The following is a 13,362-nucleotide window of genomic DNA, read 5'->3' as shown; positions in this document are numbered from 1 at the left end:
GTCAGGACACAGGACGGGTGCAATGACATGACCGGGTCTGCTTGTCCCAGTGGCGGGGGCGGGCTCTCTGCTCAAAGCCACAGAGAAAGAAGCATCCTTGGTCCAGCCCCCAGGCCGGTCAGGATCACGGTGACGGTGGCATTGGAGGTGACTTTTCCCACACGGCATTAAACACAAAGGCAAAGAAAATCCACAAAGGCTCTCCCCCCAGGCCCCCCACCCCCACCCCTCCCTAACCCCTCTGATATTCTTCTTGTTGCTACAAAGTCCATTTTAGATCAGGTCAAGGTTTCCAATTACGAAGCTAAAAGATTTAGGTGGGGGCTGGGCGTGCTTCTGGAACCCCCTCCCACCCTCCTCCCTCCGCCCCCAAATAGACTCCCCCATCTATTTCTCAGCCAGGACACTGAGGTGGGACCCCAGGGACGGCTGGTCTACGGCTGTAAGTCAAGTTGTTTTGTTGCATTTGCAGAATCCTCCTGTGTGGCCACGGGTTCACCAGGCCTCAGTGTAGCGGACGTCCACCTCCTTCAGGTTGGGCAGCTTGGCCTAGGGAGGGGCAGAAGGCACGTGTGTCATGGCTGGGTTGCCCCTTCTGGAACTATTGGCCGGTGCTTTTCATACCCTTCCCCCCCTCCGCCAACCTGGCCGCTGCCTGCTGTGGCTCCCAGGGCTTTCAGCGAGCTGGGTGGCCTTTGGGAGAAAGCTAAGCTGGGGATGTGGGCCCAGGTACCAAGAAACCAGGTGCCATGGCTGGGACCCCATGCCCCACTGTGTCAGACGGGTTCAGATCACTGGCTTTGCAGGTGGAAAGGCCAGGGTTTGACCCCCAGCTCTGCTGCTTGCTGCGTGATCCCGAGCCTACAGGCCTGCCTCTTAGAGCCTCAGTTTCCTCATTTGTGAGGTAAATCCAAGTCCAGTCCCTGGCTCACAGCATGATCAGACGCACAGAAAGCCCGGAGTGCCATCTCCAACACATCACATCATCTGTGAGCAGGACTGTTCTTAGTGTTACTAAGATTTGTGTTCTTACCCCATCAGAGAACGGGCAGGTGGATGGAGTAGGGGCACAGTGAGTGCCAGGCACTGTGGCCTCAGCCTCGAGTCTTCCCACTCAGGATCCCTGCAGCGGATCCACTGCAAGATTATGTTTCCACCTGCTATTTCTCAGCGCTGTCTCCTACTTTCCATCCCTGCCACCATCTTAGACGCTCTTCCTCTGTCCTCTGCTTCTTCTATAAACAGCCTGCTTTTTCTTAACAAGCCTTCACAGTATAGAGCAGGCAGCTGCCTCCTCAATGGTCTCCCACCTCTGGCCTCCACCCTTCCTAACCTCCTGGTACTCTGGCCAGCAAGGCCTTTTTAACATACACATGCACACACACAATGCACACAGGCACACATACACACTCACACATGCTCACATGTACACACATGCTCATGCACACATATACGTACACACACACTTCCTCACTGCTTCTCTCATGTGCGTAACAACCCTCAATGGCTCCCCACACTGCCCAGGTAGAAGCTGTAAGCTGGGGCCTGCAGTCATGTTTGGATGGGCCAGTGCAGTGCTGTAAAAGGTATTTCAGCTACATCACAAAAAGCAGTCAAACACAAACAAAAACAGAAAAATCAGAGTAAAAAAAAATGAAGAAGAGGCAAAACACTCAAACAAATAGCAAAATAAGTGAGGTAGATACTTCATTTTCAGTAATAACCTTAAATGTAAATGCTCTAAATGCCCCATGAAAAAGGCAGAGAGTGGCAGAATGGGTAAAAAAACATGATCCATCCTTTTGCTGTCTACAATAAACACACCTTAGATATAAGGACACAAACTGAAAATAAAAGGATGGAGAAAAATATTCCATGCAACCAGTAAACAAAAAAGAGCAGGGGTGGCCACACTGATATCAGATAAAATAAGCTTTAAATAAAAATCCATTACAAGAGATAAAGAAGAACACTACATAATAATAAAAGGGTGAATTCAGCAAGAAGATGTAACAATTATAATATATATGCACCTAACAGCAATGCAGAAACCCTGTTGGCATACTGGTTAAGAGCTACGGCTGCTGACCAAAAGTTCAGCAGTTCAAATCCACCAGGCACTCTTTAGAAACCATATGGGGCAGTTCTACTCTGTCCTATGGGGTCACTATGAGTCAGAATTGACTTGATGGCTACAGGTTTGGTTTGGCGTTAACAGCAATGCACCAAAACACATCAAATAAATCCTGACTAGTATGAAAGGAGAACTAGACAACTCCACAATAATAGTAGGGGACTTCAACACACCGCTTTTAATGATAGACAGAACATCTAAAAAGAAAATCACTAAGGACATTGAGAACTTAAATAAATCCGTAAGCCAACTGGACCTCTAGGATATATACAGAACACTCCACCCAGGATCAGAACAATACACATTCTTCTCCAGCACATACGAATCATTTTCAGAATAGACCATATGCTAGGACAGAAAAAGTCTCAAATTTAAAAAGACTGAAATGATACAAAGCATTTTCTCTGACCATAATGGTATGAAGCTAGAGATTAACAACAGGAAAAATAAGGAAAAACAAAACATGGAAACTAAATAATACGCTACTAAAATACTATTGGGTCACAGAAGAAATCACAAGTGAAATGAAAAAAAATTCCTACAATCAAACCAAAATGGAAGCACAACATGTCAGAGCCTTTGGGACCCTGCAAAAGCAGGATTCAGAGGGAAATTCACAGCAATAAATGCCTGCATTAAAAACGAAGAAAGATCCAAAATCATTAACTTAAGCTGACAACTTGAATAAATAGGAAAAGCAAAAGAAGCCAACAGCTACCAGAAAAAAGGACGTAATAAAGATCAGGGCAGAAATAAATGAAATAGAAAAACAATAGAAAGATCAACAAAACCAGAAGTTGTTGGTTCTTGGAAAGGATCGATAAAATAGAGAAACCACTGACTAGACTGACAAAAGAAAAAAAACAGGAGAGGCAAATAATCAAAGTAAGAAATGAAATTGATGACATTACAACCCATCCAACAGAGATAAAGAAGACCATAACTGATATTACTATGAAAAATTGTATGCCAACAAATTTGAAAACGTAGATGAAATGAACAAATTCCTAGAAACACATTACCTGCCCAAACTAACACAAACAGAGGTAGAAATTTTAAACAGACCCATTACAAAAGAAGAGATTGAAGATGTCATTAAAAAACTGCCAACAATAACAAAAAGGCCCAGCTGGTAATGGGGAACCAAAGGTCCAGAAGGGGAGCATGTTGACATGTAGGGGTGGGGGGCGGGGGGGTTGGCAACCAATGTCACGAAACAGTATGTGTATTGTTTAATGAGAAATTTATTTGCTCTGTAAACCTTCATCTAACGCACAATTAAAAAAAAAAAAAAAAAGCCCAGGATCAGATGGCTACACTGGAGAATTCCACCAAACATTCAAAGAGCTGATGCCAATCCTACTTAGTCTCTTCAAAAACACAGAAGCAGAAGGAACACTACTGAACTCTTTTCTATGAAGCCAGCATAACCCTGATACCTAAAACCAGGCAAAGACATCATAAAAAGGAAAATTATAGACCAAAATCCCTTATGGACATAGATGCAAAAATTTTCAACAAAATTCTAGCCAGCACACTTCAGCAACTTACCAAAAAAACCATACACCATAATCAAATGGGACTCATACCAGGATTACAAGGGTGGTTCAACAGTAGCAAATCAATCAATGTAACCCACCACATAAATAAAACAAAGCAAAAAGAACAATATGATTTTATCAATTGATACAGAAAAGGCATTCAATAAAATTCAACACCCATTCCTGATAAAAATTCTCAGGAAAATAGGAATAAAACCAAACGAAACCCAGTGCCATCGAGTCGATTCCGACTCGTAACAACCCTATAGGACAGAGTAGAACTGCCCCATAGAGTTTCCAAGGAGCGCCTGGTGGATTCCAACTGCCCAACCTTTGGTTAGCAGTCGTAGCACTTAACCACTACGCCACCAGGGTTTCCGAAAATAGGAATAGAAGGGAAATTTCTCAACATAAGTAAGGGCATATATGCAAAACATCATACTCAGTGGAGAAAGGCTGAGAGCCTTCCCTTTGTGAATGGGAATGGGACAAGAATGCCCACTATCACCACTCTTATGCAACAGTGTACTGGAAGTCCTAGCGAGAGCGATAAGACAAGAAAGAAAAATAAAAGGTATCCATGTTGAAAAAGAAGAAGTATAACTATCTCTATTTGCAGGTGACATGATCCTAGACATAGAAGACCCTAAAGATTCCACAAGAAAACTTCTAGAACTGATAGAAGAATTTACCAATGTTGCAGAGTACAAGATCAACACACAAAAATCAGCTGGGTTCCTCCACGCTAACAAAGACTACTCCAAAAAAGAAATCAAGAAAACAATACCATTTACAAAAGCCCATAAATCAATAAAATACCTGGGAATTAACCTGACCAGGGACATAAAAGACTCACACAATGAGAATTATAAAACGCAGTTACAAGAGACTAAAAGAGACCTACAAAAATGGAAAGACATCCTGTGCTCATGGATTAGAAGAGGATTGCAGATTTAAAATAGTGAAAATGTCAACTCTACCTAAAGAAATCTACAGATACGATGCAATCCCGATACAAATCCAACAACATTCTTTACTGAAATGGAAAAACTAATGATTAACTTCCTATGGAAAGGAAAGAAACCCAAATAATACTGAAGAAAAAGAACAAAGCAGGAGGCCTCACATGCCCCAATATCAAAACATACTATATGGCTACTGTAATCAAAACAGCCTAGTATTGGATCAAAGATAGACACATAAACTGGTCTAACAGAATCGAGAACTAAGAATTATACCCAGCCATCTATGGACCACTAATTTTTGACAAGGGGACAAAGTACATTTAGTGGGGCAGAAACAATCTCTTTAATAAATGGTGCTGGCAAAACTGGGTATCCACCCGCAGAAAAATGAAACAGGATCCATACCTAATACCATACACAAAAACTAACTCGAAATGGATCAAAGACCTAAATGTTAAACCTAAAACCATAAAATTCCTGGGAGAAAACGATGGGACCTAATCTTTTGTAAAAATTGGATAAACATTAAAACAAGCACATGATAGAAGACAAGAAAACAGATAAATGGGACCTCATAAAAATTAAAAATCTATGCTCATTTTAAGATTTTATTAAAAGAGTCAATAGACAACCTACGGACTGGGAAAAAATCTTCAGAAACTACTTATTCAATAAGGGTCTAATCTGTAAAATCTATAGAAAACTGCATCAACTCAACAACAAGAAGACAACTCAATCACAAAATGGGCAAAGGACATGAACAGAACCTTCACCAAAGAGGACATGCAAGCAGTCTACAAACATATGAAAAGGTGTTCTTGATCATTAGCCATTAGAAAGGTGTAGATCAATACTACAATGAGATACCATCTTACCCTGGCTAAAATTGCACTGATTAAAAAAAAAAAAAAAAACAGCAACAAATGTTGGTAAGGATGTAGGAAGACTGGAATACTTATCCATTGCTAGTGGGACTGTAAAACGGTACAATCACTATCAAAAATAATATGGCGCTTTCTCAAAAAACTTGAAATAGAACTACCCTATGATCTTGCAATCCTAGTCCTAGGTATATACCTTATCTTGCAATCCTAGTCCTAGGTATATACCTTAAAGACCTAAAAATAATTGCATGAACAGATATATGCATACTTAAGTTCACTGCTACTTTAATCACAATATCAAATAAATGGAAACAACAGAAGTGCCCATCAACAGCAGAATGGATAAGCAAATTGTGGCACATGCATACAATGGAATATTACACAACCATAAAGAACAATGATGAGTCTGCGAAACATTATAACATGGATGGACCTGAAGGGCATAATGCTAAGCCAAGTAAGTCAAGCATATACGGACAAATATTGTATGATTTCTCTTTTATAAGAAGACAAGGATACACAGAGACCAATGTTCATTGGTGGTTATCAGGGAGAGGAAGGGGGGGCGGGGAAGTACACTTTAGATGGCACAGACTTGTCACTATTATTTTTTTAGCTATGGGAAAAGTGGCACTGAATGTGGATGTAGAGAGCACAGTACAACCAATGTAAAAACGAGTCTTTGACCACTGTCATGGATTGAATTGTGTCCCCCCAAAATATGTGTCAACTTGGTTAGACCGTGATTTCCAGTATTGTGTGGTTGTCCTCCATTTTATGATTATAATTTTATTAAAGGGGATTAGGGTGGGATTGTAACACCCTTACCCAGGGCACATCCCTGATGCAATGTAAATGGAGTTTCCCTGGGGTGTGGCCTGCACCACCTTTTCTCTCTCTCTCAAGAGATAAAAAGGAAAGGGAAGCGAGCAGAGCGGGGGGACCTCATACCACTAAGAAAACAGCACTGGGAGCAGAACTTGTCCTTTGGAGCCGGGGGTCCCTGTGTAGAGAAGCTCCTAGTCTGGGGGAAGATTAATGAGAAGGCCAACAGAAAGCCGTCCCCTGGAGATGACGCCCTGAATTTGGACTTTTAACCTACTTTATTGTGAGGAAATAAACTTTTCTTTGTTAGAGCCATCCACTTGTGTTATTTCTGTTATAGGAGCACTGGATGACTAAGACAAGCACATACGGATGTGTATAGGCATACTGGTATATGGGTAGGTACAGGTGTGTATATAGGTGAGAACGGTTAGAAGTATCTATGACCAGACCGGACCTGTTGCCATCGAGTCATTTCTGACTCATAGAGACCCTATAGAGCAGAGGAGAACTGCCCCATAGGGTTCCAAGGACCACCTTGTGGATTTGAACTGCTGACCTTTTGGTTAGCAGCCAAGTGCTTTACCACTGTGCCACCAGTGTTTCCAGAAGTATCTATAGGTATGTGTAAATACAAATCTATTCATTCAAGTCACAAATATTCCATAGACATAACCACTTTCCAAGATTGGTTTTCTGGGTTTGAAAGCTTAGGACCATAGTCTCATGGGACAACTCAGTCAATGAGCATAATAACACTGTTCACAAAAATCATGATCTACATGATATGCTACCATTGAAGTGAGTAGTGTCTGGGGTCTTAAAAGCTTGCTAGCAGTCATCTAAGACACAACTGTAAGTCTCTACTCATCAGGAGCAAAACAGTAAGAAAGTAACCAAGAGCTCCGAGAAGAAAAACAAGACTACAACAGCCACAACCTCATCCACCCCAAGACCAGAAGAATGAGATGGTGCCTGGCTACCACCACTGACCATTCTGACCGGGACTGCAATAGATGGTACCAGATAGAATGGGAGTAAAATGTGGAGCAGAACTCAAATTCTTGTTTAAAAAAAAAAAAACCAGACAAACTGAACAGTAGAGAACAGAGGACTCCCTGAGACTATCGCCCTGAGACACTCTTTAAACCTAGAACCGAGCCTATCCCCTGAGATCACCCTTTAGCAAAATAGCAGAGTGGCACACAAAATAAAGGATATTACCTGTAAGATCAGTGCCCTACTTAGAAACCATCGGTATGAGACCAAAAGGTCAACAATTACTCAAAAAACAAAGATGAGAAGATAAGGGGGCAAAGAAGCTAGAGTCCTGGATACAGAACAAACAGAACACAATTAAAAAGAATGTTGGTAACTGTGATAAATGTAACTAATGTCACCGAAAAATTTGTGAGGTAATTGTCAAATGGGAGCCTAACTTGTTGTGTCAACTTTCATCAAAAACTCAACAAAAGATTTTCAGAAAAAAAAAAATTTTGAGCCAGCCTTTCAAAATCAGGAGGTTGCACAGAACAATCTAGATTTTCAGGCTCTCCTGGGAAATGGGAAGACCTGGCTGAAGTGGGCCGTAGAGCCACGTGGCCTTGCCACCTGGTGCTGAGAAGGGCTGCCATCGCCCCACCGTGCCCTAGGTCCCCTCCACACCAAGGCTGGGTGTCACTGGCCAGCAGTCCTCAAATTGGCACCATGCCTCTCTCAAATGTGTTAAAAGAAAAAAATCGATGACATGCGATTTTTCTTCCCAAGTGACCTATCTATCACACCCGTTTCCTGCCAGGTCTTGGCAGTGTATGGATATGTGATGCCCTGAGCTTGAGGACCATTTAAAGCAGCGCTTTCGCAGGAGTCTCCAGGGGGGCATGTGACAACGCACATTTGGACTCAGACAGTCTGGGGGGACCTTGGGTTTGTACCCCTGACAGGCCCCCAGGGATGCCCACAGTGCTGGTCTGCAAACCACACTTGAGTGGTGATCTAAACTCCTCAGGTGGGCACTCAGGCCTGCCGTGACCATGTCCTTAACTGTCCCTCCATGCCCACAGAGCGCTCCCCGAAGTGCAGGCCCCTCTTGCCTTCTGGCTCGTTCAACCTCAGTGAACTGAGCCAATAGACCCTCCTCGCTGGCCCCGCTAGTGCTGTGCCTGCCTCAACTTACTGCACTTGTCTGTGTTGCCAGGACTCTGAGTCTCGTCTTGGGCAGGGGTGGCGTCCCAGCGTTGGCTCAGGCCCGGTGCACAGTTGGCACTGGGACAGAATCTGCTTGCCCGACCAGTGACAGGCCCTGGGCTGGCAGGGAGTTGGCTGAGCTGGAGGTGAGGCTGGAAGGGGCTGCCCTGTCCCTGCCAGGGCTGCTGGGGGATCCCCTCGAAGCGCTTCCAGGCTGTGCTGGTGCCAGGCTGCTTACAGCACCATCTGTGCACCTTGCCTTTGGTCCAGCCCTTCCTTCCTGGGCGCTGGCTTGAGCCCCATCCACTCCCTGGGCCGTACAGCCTCAGGATGATGTGGCAGAAGGCAGCTTAAGGCCCAGCGCCTTCAACCTCCCCAAGACCGGCTTTTACAAACAACACATGCCACCCCCTACCCTTCGGAGTATCTGATTGTCCCCCAGTTTTACCTTGCCAAGCCCTTACCTGGAGGATGGCAGTAACCCCATAGAGGTTCTCCTGGCTTCCATTCCTGCCCCCGCTGCCTCTATTTCCCACCCAACAACCAGAACAAGCTTTTACCAGCACCTCACTGCCCACCTTAGAGTCTCTGAAGGCTTCTACTGAACTTGGATGACAGCCAAAGTCCTCTCAAGTTCTACCTGGCCTTATTTGCTCTGGCACCAGTCTATTCTCTCCCTCACTTTCCAGCCACATTTGCCAACCCTGGCTGCCTCAGGCCCTTTGCCCTTGCTCTTCTCATCTTTGGGGTCTCCCCTGGTCGTCCTATGTCACACAGGTCCTCCCTGCTTTTAATCCATCAACTTCCCGCCAGCTTCCTCCTAGTAACGCCTGTCAATCTGACATTGTTTTATTTCTTTGTTTATCTGCTCGTGCAGAATCCTCTCTGGCTGGAGACCAAGCTCCAAGGGTGAATGAAGCACCAGTATCTTGTGTTGGCCTAGTGGAGACAGGGAGAGAGGGAGGAAGGACTTACCTTCAGATCTTCGTAGGTGTCGGCCGAGAGCTTGGTGCTGTTCATGTTTAGACTGCACAGACTCTTCATGGCTGTGGGAGGACAGACACAGTCACTAGATCCGGGAGCCTCTAGCTGGGGGGCACGGGTGTGGGGTGGCCAGGCTGGGGGCTGACTGCAGATTGCAAGCCCACTGTTCAGGGGGTGGGCACAACCAGGTACAGAGAGTCTGTGCAGGCAGGGGCTGGGCTGAACTGGGCCTGGGCTCTCAGCCTCCCTCCCTCCTGGACCTGACGTCCCCAGAGCTTGCTGCCACGCCACAGATGAGCCTCACATCCCCTGAACTCACTGGTACACCAGCAGACCGGCCTCGATGGGCCAGGTCCAGCCCTTCCCCCCAGAAGCTCTCCCAAAAGCAGCTGCCCCGGGGCAGGCCCCCGAGTTAGCCAGAAGTCTCAAAATCCAGCTTGTGTGGAGTGACGTGAAAAGCGTGTTGAAGATGCTGATCCCTGTGGCCCACTCCCAGAGACACCGACCAAGGGTGATGGGAGTGGGCCCAGGAACCTGCATTGCTACTTCTTCCCTTCCCTGTCCTGCGCCGTGTGACTCTGATGAAAGTGGTTCGAGGAACACACTGCAAGGTGCAGCTCGAAGCCTTGTCCTCTCTGCCCTTCGCTAACCCAGCCATATGCCCCTGTCCCATTCCTGAGCTGTCTGGAATCCTCCACTGACCTCAGAGTCATGGCTGCTGCCTAGAGCACCCTCCCCCTTGGCCACTCCTATGCATTTCTCTTTCACACCTAGATCAAGCATCGCCTTCCCCAGGAAGCCTTCCTGGACTCCTCCCAGCTGAGGCAGCTCCCCTCTGCTAAACCAGTGGGTCTGAGAAGGGGATAGCTGGCCGAACGCAGACTCCCAAGCTCATGTCTTCCGAGATTTTAGTTTAGTAGATGAGGGCTAGGGTACAGGTTCCTTGATACGCTGTGCGCCCTTCTATTACGGCAGCGCTTCTCAAACTTTAATGCGAACATGTATCTCCCAGGCCTCTTGTACAAACACAGGCTCTGATTCAGTGGGTCTGGGGTGGGCTCTGAGAATCTGCATTTCTAACCAGCTCCTAGGGTGATGCTGCTGGTTGGTGGCCCACAGTGCCACGTTCTAGAGGGCTTTCCTTGAACTTGATCTCTCAGTAGACTGTGAGTGACGGGAGGGAGCGGGCTGGGCCTTACTCATTTTTGCTTTGTCCTCAGAATATAAACACCATGAGGGCAGGGACTTTTCTTTTTTGTTCCCAGCTCCTAGAATAGAGCCTGGCATGTAGTAGGTGCTCAATATACACTGGTTCAATGAATGAGTATCTATATCCCAGCACTTGGCACAGAGCAGGTGCTCAGCCAACATCTGTCCAGTGATCGAATGAATGAAAGTGTGTGAGTGACGTGGCCCCGTACCCCTGCAGTACTCACAGCTGAGGGCCAGCAGGCCAGCGTCAGTGACAGGGGTCTCGCACAGGTTCAGCACCTGGAGCATGGTGAGGTGTTCCGACAAGAGCCGCAGGCCGGCGTCTCCAAACTGGGGAGGCACAGAGTCACTGAGCCCTGGGGACTGGCCTCTGTCTCCCCAGGCCACCCCCAGGTTAAGGGTGTGGTGAAAGGGCAAAACAGACTTCCCTCCCAGAGGACACAGTGCCTCTCAGCCGGGTTCAGAACCAGCTCTGCCTGTAGGATGTGGGCTGGGCCAAGGCCCTCCCTGACAGTCAGCTTCCCACTGTCAAGGAGGGCTCTGATCTGGTTGAGTCCTAAGCTTCGGGGTCTCTTTCCACCTGCTGGGGAGATGGGATGGCTGGAGTCAGGCTGACTTGGGTAACTCCCTTGGTGCCCGTTTCTAACATGTAAGGTGAGGCTGCAGGCAAAGCCAGAACCTCACCAGCTGAGAGTGAGCCTTAAATGAGCTCATCCATGTGACATGCTTACTGGCTTCTAAATGCCGAGCCTGGGCCCACCGGCCTTGAGTTTGCCATGGTGCCATTACTGCCACCAGACAGACTGTAGAGCTGCCTCCGCACTGCCCGGCTCAGACCTCACCTCTGCTCTGAGGCCCTCTAGACTCTATGCAGCCGGGCATTCTCCTGCCTGGGCTCTCAGCACCTCCCACTGGGAACAGGCCATGAGGCTTCATGATGTCCTAACCTGCTCTCGCCTGGGGAAAGGGGTGCTGAGCTGAGGCGGTAGGTGAGGGTAGAAACCAAGGGGCTGCCCATGGGCCCTAGGCAGAAAGGTCAGACACAGGGTGCAGGGCAGACACGGAGGATGGTGAGGGATGGCAAGGAGGAAGGTGCAGGGTGGAATGCAGGAGGGACGCAGAAAGGAGGACGCAAGGTGGGCACAGAGAAGGGGTGCAGCAGGGCAAGGAGGAGGGGTGCAGGGAGGAGGGTTATAATTTAGAAATGGCGGAGGGCGCAGGCAGGCGTGTGTACCTGGGTGGACCACAGGTTCAGCTGCTTGAGAGAAGGCAGTTTGATGAGGTGCTCAGCACAGGCACTGGTTACATTGGTGAAGGCCAAACTGAGGTTCTCCAGGTTTCCGAAGGAGCCAGAGCTCAGCAAACGAGCCAAGTCAGCGTCCTGTGCACAGACGGGCAGGTGGCTCTCAGGGACGCCCTGGGACAGCCCTCCCATCCATCCCTTTCCTAGCGAAGGGCACTTCCCTGCCTACAGAGAGCCACTGATGGGCAGCAAAGCCCCAGGAGCCGAGGCAACAGCATGGTTCGGCAAGGCTAGGCCAAGGGGGTGTCAGAGAGTGAGGGGTTCCTTCATGTCCTGTGGGAGGAGAAAGCCTTCAGTGCCATGACTCAACCCTGAGTCACAGCCTGGGGTGTTCCAAGGCCGTGTTCCTCCCACGGGTATGTGTGTGCATGCGTCTGTGTATGTATGTGTGCATGTGTGTGCATACATGTGTGTCTCACTGGCTGCCTCATCCTCTCAGGCAGCAGCTTGTGCCCATTTCCCATGTGCAAACCCTGAGATCACCTTCAAATCTAAGGCCTGTGGAGAACTGTGCCGGCCGGAGCACTAGGCTGTGAGGCACTTAAAGGCAAAGGCCATTCTCCCTTTCACCTTAGCAATAGAATCCTTGAGTTTCAGCTGCCACTTGGTTGCCCTGAGTTAGATAAACTTCCCAGCCTCCTTTGCAGCAGAGTGTGGCCATGCGCCAAGTCTGGACAATGGGATACAAGGATATGTTTCAAGTGGAACTTCTAGGAAGGCCTGTAAAGGGAGGAGATATGTCCTTCTTTGCCTGTTCCTCCTCGCGTCTGGCCGGAATGGAGGCAAGATGGCTGGAGCTTGAGTAACCTTCTTGGATCATGAGGTGGGAAGTTCAGTGGGCAGTGGTGGGGCAGCAGGATAGAAGGAACTAATATCCTTGAAGACCTTATAAAATGGCGATGGTAAGATGCACCAACCTCATAGGGCTACTGTGAGAATAAAATGAACTAATACTTAGTACAGTATCTGGCATGTAAATAAATGCTCAGTGTATGTTAGCTATTATTACCATTACAGGTAGTCCCTGGGTTATGAACATCTGGCTTATGAACCTGTATTTATGAACCAAGCCCTGTAAAGCCTATTATATTAAAAATTAGAGGTCTATACAATGGTTCATAATAACAAATAGATGCTACTTTTTTGCGATGCACTTCTAAACTTTATTATTATTACTGTATTATGTTAAAGATGTTTTCGTGTATCTGGAGTGTTTAATGTTTTTTACGCATAGAAGGTACACTACATACCATATACTAACACAAACATTTGACTCACTGACGTTAAATACAAACCATACTTAACTGTTTTGACTTGTGTACAAATT

General features: G+C 46.9%; 1 protein-coding gene across 2 annotated transcripts in view; it reads right to left on the bottom strand.

Moving 5' to 3' along the window:
* Positions 1 to 359: 359 nt before the first annotated feature.
* Positions 360 to 13,362, bottom strand: part of CMIP (c-Maf inducing protein) — a 250,600-nt gene continuing 237,597 nt past the window's right edge. For both annotated transcript variants that reach the window (XM_049864728.1, XM_049864729.1), the window contains 4 exons: positions 11,967 to 12,113; positions 10,957 to 11,062; positions 9,512 to 9,582; positions 360 to 549 (listed from right to left, as the gene is read on the bottom strand). In XM_049864728.1, the coding sequence (XP_049720685.1) occupies positions 496 to 549; positions 9,512 to 9,582; positions 10,957 to 11,062; positions 11,967 to 12,113 (378 nt within the window). In that variant the 3' untranslated portion in view covers positions 360 to 495. The remainder of the gene's footprint in view (positions 550 to 9,511; positions 9,583 to 10,956; positions 11,063 to 11,966; positions 12,114 to 13,362) is intronic.

This window comes from Elephas maximus, chromosome 21 (genome assembly GCF_024166365.1).
Source record: "Elephas maximus indicus isolate mEleMax1 chromosome 21, mEleMax1 primary haplotype, whole genome shotgun sequence".
NCBI lineage: Eukaryota > Metazoa > Chordata > Mammalia > Proboscidea > Elephantidae > Elephas > Elephas maximus.
The sequence above is the reverse complement of the archived record's forward strand: the minus strand, read 5'-3'. Positions and strand labels throughout refer to the sequence as shown.